This window comes from Biomphalaria glabrata, chromosome 15 (assembly GCF_947242115.1).
Source record: "Biomphalaria glabrata chromosome 15, xgBioGlab47.1, whole genome shotgun sequence".
Classification (NCBI taxonomy): Eukaryota; Metazoa; Mollusca; class Gastropoda; family Planorbidae; genus Biomphalaria; species Biomphalaria glabrata.
Genome location: NC_074725.1, coordinates 1823966 through 1835675, shown reverse-complemented (window position 1 = coordinate 1835675; position 11710 = coordinate 1823966). Strand labels below are relative to the sequence as shown.

The 11710-nt window shown below is 35.3% G+C and overlaps 1 protein-coding gene across 4 annotated transcripts; it reads left to right on the top strand.

Moving 5' to 3' along the window:
- Positions 1 to 15: 15 nt before the first annotated feature.
- Positions 16 to 11192, top strand: LOC106075643 (serine/threonine-protein phosphatase 6 regulatory ankyrin repeat subunit A-like). 4 transcript variants are annotated; one of them, XM_056011917.1, is made up of 6 exons: positions 16 to 108; positions 1595 to 1771; positions 5201 to 5300; positions 6314 to 6592; positions 7533 to 7830; positions 8806 to 11192. In XM_056011917.1, the coding sequence occupies exons 2-6, from the start codon at positions 1602 to 1604 to the stop codon at positions 9321 to 9323; spliced, it is 1365 nt and encodes a 454-aa protein (XP_055867892.1). In that variant the 5' UTR covers positions 16 to 108; positions 1595 to 1601; the 3' UTR covers positions 9324 to 11192. The 4 variants fall into 4 exon arrangements, with proteins under 4 accessions (XP_055867892.1, XP_055867893.1, XP_055867894.1 ...); XM_056011918.1 differs by lacking the exon at positions 16 to 108 and adding an exon at positions 119 to 249; XM_056011919.1 differs by lacking the exon at positions 16 to 108 and having other exon boundaries at positions 1709 to 1847; positions 8806 to 11191.
- Positions 11193 to 11710: the final 518 nt, after the last annotated feature.

The window sequence follows — 11710 nt, the reverse complement described above, 5'->3', positions numbered from 1 at the left end:
CGCAAACATATCTTGATCCTAAGAAGAATGAAAGTTTACTAATAGTAACATCCGCTTCCGTCAACTAATCTTCGTCTCCAAAAATCTTAGTAATAATAAATAATAAAGGTAAAAAAAAAAAAAAAGCCCACATCTTTACTAGTCTAGATCTAGGGTTCTAGAGTCTATTGGCAAGTTTAGGATTTAGTACCACGCAATATTTTAATAAGGATAAAATTCAAGACCTAGCCTAAGTAAAAACAAAATTGGGTGTGTTTACTAATACTATTATTATTATATTATAGTCTATAGATCTAGTTATAAATATTATAGATCTAGTAAATTATATTATACTTTTCATTTTTAATGATAGATGAATGACTAGAATCTAGATTTAAAGTCATTAGTCAAAATAAATAAAACAAGATATAAAAGGAGTTACACCATATAACTGGCATTAGAATTAGATGATTAGTAAAAACTTATGACATCAATCTGGTAAAATTACTAAAATCTCTAAACTTTAAGATACTTAAAAACAAAACATCTGAAGACTTAAGTAGCTTAATTTATAATTAAGCACAACTTTAAAAATACTTAGATAAAGTTGAATAGGCACATTTCTTAATCTAAATGGCTTGCTGCATGGGCTTATAATACTTATATATATTGTAACTCCACTGGCGGACTGATAAGGTTAATGTGTGTGTGACCTACTGACACACATGACTCTGGCAAATCACACAGGTCAAGGTCTGTCAATGGACAAGGGTCAGTACTACAAATACATGCAAATATGACCCTTGTTATGGTTATGTGATAAAATCCTCCATGGACCAGAGACAGTGTGTAAGAAAGGGCAGTTCAGTCCAGAACAGCAAAGCAGTAAGGACGGTGCAGTACAATGTGAGTCCTCGAGAATGTAGTTGTACGAGTCTTGGGAGACTAGAAGTGTTTGGTACAGCAGTTCTGTTGTGTAGCAAAGCATTAGTAGTTCGTGTAGCTGGTTGTGTAGTATTGGCTGTTGATGTATTTAGTTATTAAACCACTTGTTGGAACTCTTTTTGTCAAGTTCTTGTGTTGAGCAGTGTTTACAGAAGGCCTGGTAGAGAAAATTGTAACAATATATCTGTATATATATATCCAATACAAGAACTTGACAAGAAGAGTTTCAAATAACAATGCAGCGGTTTAATAAACTACATCAACAGCCAATACAACAATTAGCTACACTAACTTCAAATGCTTTCTTGTACTTAAAAGAACTACCTAATAAACACTACTAGTCTCTCTGTTACTCCTGGACTCATAGAGCTACATTTTTGAGGACTCACATTCTACCGCACCCTCCTTACTGCCTTGTTGTCCTAGACTCAACTGCCTTTCTTACGCACACTTGTCTCTCATCCGTGAAGGCTTTCGATCACATGACCATATTTGCGTGTACTAGATTGCTTTTAAATATATTAATAAAACTAAAGCCGTTCGACAGCATTTGACCTTTGTAATTTGTCTGAGCACGTGTATCAGTATGTCACGCACACATTGACCCTATCAGTCAGCCAACAATATATGAATGGATTTGGTTTGTATGTTGTTGTTGTTTTTTTTCCAGGAAGGACATGGACGAAGGCAGTCTTTACTACGCTGTGGTAGAAAATGAAGCAGAAAAGTTGGAGTCACTCTTGGAGCAGGGCGGCAATGTGAATGAGTTCTATGAGGACACCATGAACATCAGCACCAAATCTTTGCTTCATGTTTGTTGTGGGAAGGGTCATGTCGAATGTTTGAAGTAAGAAGGTTTATTTTCAGACTCAGCATGGAAGTGTCGTGTACTCTCGCATGAACCAACAATAGCCTCATTCTAGGTAAAGTTGAGTTTGATACTAACTTAAGATGACATGACATTTGTCCTTACAATAGTTTTTTATTAATACCAGTTTAAAATATGTCTGTCTTTAGAATAAAAAGAAAAAAATATATAAACTTTAAAAAAAAAAGAAAAGCTTACACTAAGCGTAGTTGTATCAATTAGTTTGGATCACTCATGTATTTAAATTTGTAATAGATCTAGACTAGCAACAATAAATCTGTGCGATTACAAATATTTTCACCAATTGTTTTTGTTCAACGCAGTTTGCGATATGATCCTATCACCTGTCTATAGATCAGTTGGGGGGGGGGGTTGAAGAAAGGGGAACCTGGGTGAATGCTACCGTGATCGCATTTTAAATAGATTTTTAAAAGTTGTAGTACTTATATTAGTACTCGGGACTCAAGCCTCCTCAAGGGAACTAATTCAACTTTTACCACCACATCAGTCAAGTACGAATTTCTTTCCCTTGTTCAATACCAAACAAAATAATTAATTACCAATAATTAATTAACTAATTGGTTAAAACATTTCTTTATTGATTCTTGTGTTGTCAGGTAAAAGAAATAATTGTGCAAAATTTCAGCTTGATTTGAGATTGGGTGTCTGAGAAACAGCGTGAGTCCTTAAGGGACTGCAGGCACGACATGGCCTAAATTGTGCCGATGTGCCTCAAATCAAAAAAAAAAATCAAATCAAATCAGAAACAGCGTGTACAAACGTTTTACCATACAGACAGAGTGAGTTGATTGTAAATATGTCTCGCTTTCATCATCACTGATAAATTCTATTTGAGTAAGGGCTTGAGAGGTTCTAATCCTCTCTTGCAGAAGACCTGCTGTTTTGCATAGTGCATATATGTCAGCAGCAGATGGCTTGGCCACGTTCATAGAATGCTAGAAGGTCAACTTCCACAAGATATTCTGTATGGTGATCTAACAGAAGGCAGGAGAGCTGCTGGTCATCGGTATACGGATGTATGCAAACGCGACATGAAGCTCTTCAAAATTGACACCAACAGCTGGGAGAAAGTGGCACTTGATAGATCCACATGGACAACGAGCATAAAGGAAGGGTACCAAATAGCAGATGCCATACACAACAGTGGTAGAAAGAAGGGTGAAAGTGAAAATGCAACCAGTGCCTGGTGATTACATATGTCCAACCTGTGACCGCAGCTGTGTATCAAGGATTGGCCTCTTAAGTCACACAAGAAGCTGAAAAGATCATCTCTGGAGACTTAAAATGCCACAGAGAGAGATGTCACCATACAGGTTGAGAATTTGATTCCCAGGCTTGTCGAGACAGAGATATGCAAGTCTGGTGCGGTCCAAAAGAATATGAGACAGTTTCCTCTTCTTCCTCGAGCAGGTGCTCAGTGAGTCAAAGTTTGGCCATAGTCGTGCGAAATATGACCTGTCCTGCACTTTTCTATTTTAGCTTGCTCTGGCCTGGACAGCCTCCACCACGGGGAAGTGTGGTCTTGTGTGCTTCCATACTCTGTTGGCCTTTAGGGACGTTTTTGTCTCTCTTTTGTGGACATTTGGGGAGGGGGATTTCTTGGAGCGAAGGTTTCTTGAGTTGTATTTAGGTTCTCGGCAAGCACCTCTCAGCTCATGTTGAGATTCGAATTTCAAATGCCTTGATAGGTAGCCAAACAGTGTCTGACACTCAGCCTGTCATCAGGTCTTTTAGTAGTGAAAAGAAAAAACATATGAAACAATTAATAATTTGTAAATTAAAGTTTTCAACCTTACACTGTGAGCAGAAATGAAATGCACTGTTGAAGAAGTAGAAAGTTGCATCTCTCATTTTGGTTTGCATGCTATATTAATAAGGTGGTTTCTTTGCTAACTATGTTTGAAAAGTAGATTTTTTTTCTTGCTTATCAATTTAAATAGTTCAGAGAAAGAGTTTCTAGTTGGTGGTATAGACAAAAATGGAAATACAATTTCAAAGTTGATTATTTATTACTTTTTTTGTCTGAGTTTCCTCATACTACTCTCATCGTGCCTAATAAATTTATGAATTATCTGTATTTCTTTTATATTCCAACAGAGACATATTTTGTTCTTAAAACTTAGTTTTATTGAAAATAATATGTTAATAGTACTATCATTCAAATGAAGATATCTTCATTAGAAATGTTACTTACTCTGATGAATTAAAATACTGCTTTAAAAAGATATTTCCATCTGGTTAAATGACATAGAATTATCTAAAATTGTTTAAAAAAAACAAAACAGAAGTACTTTTCATTTTGGGGTCCCATTTATCATCATTTGTATGTTGTTGTTTTTTTTGTGCTAATCATTACAATTAATTTGCTTTTCTATTGCAAAACTTATTATAGAAACCTGCAAGAAATATCTGACGTCTTTTTCTACTGAATAAAAACAAAAGACAATGCTAATTTTGTTTACAAAATCTTGTATTTTCTATGATTTCAAATGAAATACATTTTTTGTGGTGCTATTTTTAAAATAGCTCTCAAGGACATGTTTCCACTCTAACTATAAGTAAGATTGCAACCACTACAAATAAAACTAGCACTGCTTCCACTAAAACTGCTAGTAACATTGCTTTCACTACATCTAGAACTAACAATGTTTCCACTAAAATCAGAAGTAGCTATGTTGATTTAGAATTTTAAAAAATATACTCTGTGTTCTTCTACCTTTTGTTAGCTCCCCTGTTTATACATTACAGCTACCTAGGTAACACAGAATGTAATATATGAATATAATGCACCCGACTTCCTTTTAGTTAGAAGCTATCGAGGTTTGATTAATTTATTTTCATTGAATTTATCTTGATTTTTTTGTATTCTGATCTTTCAAATAAAAATAGAACTACGAACCTGGGGTTCCTGGGTTCGAGTCTCGATGACGACCAGGATTTTGAATTTCGTGATTTTTAGGGGCCTCCTGAGTCTACCCTTCTCTAATGGCTACCTGACTTTATTTGGGGAAAGTAAAGACGATTGGTCGTTGTGCTGGCCCTATAAAAACCTTCTCATTAACCATTGGCCAAAGAAACAGATGACCTTAACATCATCTGCCCTAGAGATTGCAAGGGCTGAAAGAGGAATTTTACTTTTTGCTGTACAAGAGTGAATTGAAGGATAGCTCATATTATATTTTCTTGTAACTTTCAAAACAAATAAAACTTAAGAATGATATTTGAAAAAAAAAAAATCATCAACTTACAATTTTAACACATCATTTTTCATTGGTGGACTTATTTCTGAGCTCAAACAAATTTTCTGTTGTAAAATAACAAAGACATCTGCACGTGAGTGGTACAATGTCCGGCTTAGATTCATCTTTTTGTATTTTTATTCTCCAGGGTACTCATCAACCATGGTGCCCAGTTGACAGTCCGAGATAAATGGGGTCAAACTCCACTGATGTACAGCGTCTCAATTCAATTCCCAGAGATTGCAAAAGTATGTAGGCTGTTTGGGGGGAAGGGGAATTCATTTAAATAAATTCTGCTGCTCAGATATACTGTCAAACATTTTGTAATGAAATTTGTATGCACCCCTCTTACTTTTCACACATTGGGTCAGACATTGTTTCTTAAAGTCCATTACTTTTCATACATTGGGTCAGACATTGTTTCTTTAAGTCCTCTTACTTTTCTCTATCTCCTGTCTCTTACCTTGAAATTTCTTTCTGTCTCAAATATTCACACACAGTAGAGGATAAAAAGTAATTTAAAGTTGTAATAGACGGCAAGTGATACAAGTTTGATATATTTTCAAAGTGGACAAATCTTCATGAGGAAAACTGTGGGGCAAGGAATCCCTTAGCTTGTTACATAACTCTTACAATGCCCTGAATGTTGATGACAAAAAAAACTTTTTTGGTCATGATGTTCCTATCAGTTTTGTTAAAAGATTGGAACTGCTTGACATGGGGAACATTTTCAACCATAGATTCTAGTCTAGACTATCATCCCAATGGGAAACCTGATAAGACATAGTTGTTTTGTAAAATGTTTAGCATGTTTCGAATGTTCCTTCAGAGTTGAAGATAATTTACTTATTAGCCCAAACCTCCTATGGGACAGTGGGTGATGGCAGCAGGCTGGGTATGAACCCCGGGATCATCAAGATGACCGAACGGCAGTCCAGCATGCATACCACATGACAAGAGATTTAAAGTACAGTGGAATGCATTTATTTGGACCAGCCCCTTATTTGGACTGAATCTAATGGCATTGAAATAAAATCCTATTATACAGTTAAATCCAGTTATTGGGACCAAAACGATTGCCTTCTGATCCGGTATGATTAACTGGATTCTACTGTAATTATAATAATACTGTTTTGTCTGTTTAATGATTATATTAAAACTCATTAAAATTTTCTTTTACTGTTATTTATTTATTTATTTATAATGGAATTCTTTTTTGGATCAAATACAGCAAAATGTTTTTTTTTTGTTTTTTTTTCAGATTCTGCTGGAAGCAGATCCAGAGCTAGTCCTGTGCCAGGACAGATACGGCAAATCTTCTTTACATTTGGCAGTTGATACTGGAAACGAAGAGATTGTGAGGCTACTTCTGGAGCATGGAGCAGACGTCAATGTCAGATGTCACGAGGGCTTGACCCCGCTAATGTACTGCTGTACACCTGACCCTGACGGAATGAGGGTGGGGGTTTTAAAGCTTCTTCTGGAAAGTGGGGCAGCAATCGCTTTGAAAGATCACAGGGGAAAGAGGAGTGCTTTACATGTTAGTACAAAATCTTGTTCTGGGAGTGCTTTACATATTGTTAAATTAGCTTGTTCTGGGATTGTTTAGGACAATTGTACATAATCTTGTTTAGGAATGCTTTACACATTGGTACATAATCTTATTCTGTGATAGTTTTAGGACTATTTTACACAATCTTGCTCTTAGAGTGCATATGTACATAATCTTGTTTGGGAATGCTTTACACATTGGTACATAATCTTATTCTGTGATAGTTTTAGGACTATTTTACACAATCTTGCTCTTAGAGCGCATTACATATAGGTACATAATCTTGTTTGGGAATGCTTTACACATTGGTACATAATCTTATTCTGTGATAGTTTTAAGACTATTTTACATAATCTTGTTCATGGAATGCTTTACGAGGTAGTGCATAAATATCAATCCATATGTTGCACATTGTTACGAGCAGATGAGACTCTTAATCATACACCAAACAGACTCATCTAAAATAGGTTATGAAGACTTTAAACTGATTAACTTGATATGATAACTTGATTAACACACAATAATATGTCAATTCCATCTTCCTTCACATTACTCCATTTTTGGATTCCCCTCTCGATCTTTCTCTTTCAACACGCATTCGCACCATTCCACATTCACACTAAGCTAAAATTTTTAACAAATGTGTATCATCTAAAAAGATATTATCATTTTTTTTTAACCTTTTTCTTTTACCTATCCCTTAGTCTGTTGGGGCACCATGCAAGATTGGATGACCGTCTTACTCCATTCCTCCCTGTCTTTTGCCTTAATTATCATTTTATTCAAGATTTATTAGTAGAGCTAGAGACACACTTAGAAACTGAAGATTTAAGAATGGTCTGACCGTCTCTTGAAGTATTCATTAATATATAAAATACATTGTAGTTGCATTATATCAAATATTACCGGTATTTTATTTATTTTCTAGATAGCTGTGATATCTGGAAATGTCGTAGCGGTAGAAATTTTGATTGCTGCTGGAGCAGATGTGAATGAAATAGACAAGACCTTGCGGACACCACTCACTCATGCAATATCGTATGGGGTCAGAGGCCCTGTGGTGAATGAGGTGTTCATGAGAATTATTATGCTGTTAGTGTCTGCTGGAGCAGAACTGAATGTCAGGGTCAGTGAGAGTTGCAACCCTTTGTTGACGTCTGCCCTGTTGAAGTCTGACACTTTAGTCAAGTATTTCTTGTCCTTGGGAGCAGATTGCAACATTAAGTGTAAGATAAATTAATTTTTTTTAACAATTACACATTTTCTTTTTGAGTTCAACTAATTAAATGTCGGCCATAGAAACATCATCTGACCCCACAGATCGTAAGATCTGAAAGGGGTACTTTCTTCTTTTTTTTTTCACTACCAGCTTTATAAGTTGTGACCTGCATAATTTGCCACATCTGATGCAAAGCCCTTGTTCGCTGGGGGTCTCTTACAGTTTTTTTTTCGTCTTCTGCGCATATCTTTGACAACAGCCTTTATTTGGGCCTCAAATGTGTGTGCCATGACCTTTTGTGAGAGCTCTCCATCTGTTTCTTTCAGCATTACTAGTATTCTAGTAATAATATTAATAAATTTTTCACTCAGATATCTAGTATTTTGCACTTTGCTTAATGCTAATAAATCTAGAAGTCAAATGTAGTAAGCTAATATCATTTTTATCTTTATTTGTTTAAAAAAAAAAATATAATACCGGTATGAGGAAAAAAGAAGGTATGATTTTCAAAAATTATTTGAATAAAGGCAATGAATAAACATTTGAGATATATATTTAGACAATGACCCAAAGTTTATATCAAATAGGATTTGCTGCCTGGTTAGGTGGCATCATGTCATCATGATGGTCCTAAGTTCACTCCCTGTCTACTTCGATTCCCTGCTGTCCTGCAGGAGGTTTGGACCTGGAAGTAAAAATCTCTGATGGAACATTCAAAACTTTAAGCTACTCATTAAAGTCCCTCCCCCAACCTGATTTCTGCCAGATTTTTTTATTAATACATAGATAGTTTTAAAAAAAAAATAATTTGAGAATAAAGGAAGTTTTGATTTTTTAAAAATATGAATTGTATGTTTAGATTGGAATTGAAGATTTTATCTAATAGTCCACCCCTGAATTCTTCCACAAATTATGTTGAATGTTGCACTTATCTTTTAAAATAAATTTCTAACAATTTCATAAATGCCTTTATTCTGATCAGTCTCGTCTGGAGTAACTCCATCCCTGGTGTGTGCCAGCAACGGTGACCTAGCCACTTTAAAGCCTCTCATCTACCACAACTGTGACCTGACTATCAAAGGCAACGTATACAAGAGGAAGTGGAGGCTGGAATTCATCCTTGACACATTTGAATTGGCTTACATGGAGGGCTATCTCGACCTCTGTACACTGATGATCAGGTCAGGCTACCCTGTCAGCACATTGAGACACGTTTTTGCCAGAGACTTGGCGGAAACTGAAGAGAATACAGCGGTGCAATTAGACTTTATGGACCACCCCCATTTAACATTGTGTAACTCTCCACGACTTCCACCTGATTTTAGAGAAACACTGAAATGGTTTCTTGAAGTGGCAAGCAATCCTAGATCACTTCGAGATGAAGCTGTTAGGGTAATAAGATTGTGCCTTGGCCAAAGACTGATTCTCGGAATCGAAACATTACCCCTTCCTAGCTTTGTAAAAAACTATATCTTGTTTAACCATTTGTTATTGAACTAAAAGTTGGTCATAAACCTGTGTTTTATCACAGTTTTGTTGGTTGCATTTGATCTACAAAAAAAAACACTTATTTTCAGAGCATTGGTTTTAAAAAGTACTCTCTTTTTTTAAAAAGATTGAAAAGGTCATTAGATGAATAGATAAGTCTTCATGAGTTTGTTGTGATGTATTTAGTGTGTAGCAGCGTGGTTAAAGGTGACTTATTCGAATTCTAGAATAAATTTTGTTGAAGTTTATAGATTTTAATTTTAATTAAATCAAAAGTATTAATAAAATTAACAAAAACCAGTCAAAACATGTTACATTGAGCATGAACGTAGACAATTTTGATATAAATAAATCATTTTATTTCATGTGGGTACGTTGACTCATAGTCTGATACTTCATAATCTGACACTGAGACAAAGTATGCATCAGATGCACATGCATGTTTGTGACATGCACGTCTTGCCTTTTTTTCACTCGGTCACGACATGGCCTAAAGTGTGCCGATGTGTCAAAAAACTAACTCAAAGCCCCTCTTTTCACTTCTTTCTTGCTGCATTAAGTGGTGATAGGTTCTTAAATGTTTTTCTGTCATTATTATATTGCAGTTTACATGCCATATTTTTTTTTTTAGTGTTTTCTTATCTATTTTATGATAGCAAGTGAAATTGGTCAACTTGAGCATACAATACAACATTCTCTTCCTGAAAAATTGTAAATTATGAAGTGGTTCTGTAATGATTCCCCCATGGTTGTGAAACTGTCCCTCTCGAGAGTCAATGGTAATTGAATTCTGTAATTCCAAAGTAATGCCACACTCCTCTAAATCATTGATTGTCATAAGAATTTTAGGTCTCTAGGCCATTGATAAGGCACCTATACACTAACCTGGATGAAAGGAAGGTGTTTGTTTTTTTCAGACCTGTTTTTTTTTTTTTCCCAAGGGTTATTATCTTTAATAAAGACACTTGTAACTAGAATGTGAAGGTGAAGCTGAAGCACTGACTCCGGGTAGTCCATCTCATTTTTATCCCTTCTGCCTCCACTGCTTTGACAAGAGCCCCTTTCAGGATCAATGTGATGGATCATAGGATGGGGCCTACTTCAACTCTGCTGCCAAGTGCAATGACCCAAAGTTCTTAAATGTTTGTCAATCAATATAAAATGTATTGTTTGTTTTTAAATAACAAATAACAGAATTAGCATTTTAGTTATCACATTTCAAGTTTCCCAGTCAAGAATTGAACTTTTTTAGTGAAGATTTTGATAATTTCACATTGTCATTGGTCAGAACTGGCTTTATAAAGCTGTATAACACTGACCATATCTTTTCAATCGCTAGTGGGAAGCGTGGTCGAGAGGCCAAGTGCGCTTGAACTTGGCTTGGCTAGCTAGAAGGGGGCTGGAGGTTCGACACCCGACTCAGGCAGAGTTGTGTTTACTGAGCGCCTAAGGCCTAAAGGCAGCACGGAAAACCAACTCCTAGATACCCCCTCCCCCCCCACTGGTCCACAAATGAGATTGGACCAAAAGTGCTCTGAGCATGCTATAAGCATGAAAGTAGCGCTATATAAAAGCTATAATAATAGTACCATAAATACTTTCTAAAATAAATGTTAGATCAGTAGCCTTTAAATCACCAGTTGGTCAAGTATTTTGATCTGTTCTTTTTTTCAATGATTGTCCCTGAATGATGAATGTTAGAGGCATACCTTGCCATCACATCATTTATAAGATAACTTTTATTTATCAACTGTGTGCAAATGTAGAGCCTAAAATTTCATGCAATGTTCTTGCATTGAATACCCTTGTGATATTACCATTATGATTTTTCTACTTGATTTTAAAAATTTGTTGACTATATAAATATTTTCCTAATTATATAATGACTTTACTTGCTTGTCTCTTAATGAACTAATTTCAGAGTTAACTTTTTTTTGTTTGTTTAAAAATAACTACATCTAGTTAAATGATGACACAGTGAAATTGGTTTCAGTTTCCAGTCACTATTGGCCAGACATTAAGAAGCTATTGATCATTAGCTTCAACAACAGAAATTTAAATTTTGATGGGCAAATGCACTTTTAGCAGCAGTTTCTCAGAACAATATATTTCAAATAGCTTTACTTAAATTATTCTTAGCTTAGTTTTAGGTCAATTACTTCTCCTCGTTATAAGGCTGATATAATTAATTGTGGATTTAATTTAATTTTGCTGTCATACAATCAAGTTTCCGTTTTGCAAGAAGTTTAGAGAAACCAAACTATTCAGCCTTATGGTCCCTTACAAAGCATTGACATCTATGATAAGATTAATAATGCACTACATCTATGATAATACACATTTCAATGCAAAGAAGTACAATTTTCATTATGCTTTGTCTTGTAACGAAAGTGCTGACC

Coding starts and splice junctions, on each gene's coding strand:
- LOC106075643 (XM_056011917.1), top strand. CDS start 1,602: ATGGACGAAGGCAGTCTTTACTACGCTGTGGTAGAAAATGAAGCAGAA. Junction 5,301..6,313: donor AATTCCCAGAGATTGCAAAA/GTATGTAGGCTG, acceptor TTTTTTTTTCAG/ATTCTGCTGGAAGCAGATCC. Junction 7,831..8,805: donor AGCAGATTGCAACATTAAGT/GTAAGATAAATT, acceptor TATTCTGATCAG/TCTCGTCTGGAGTAACTCCA.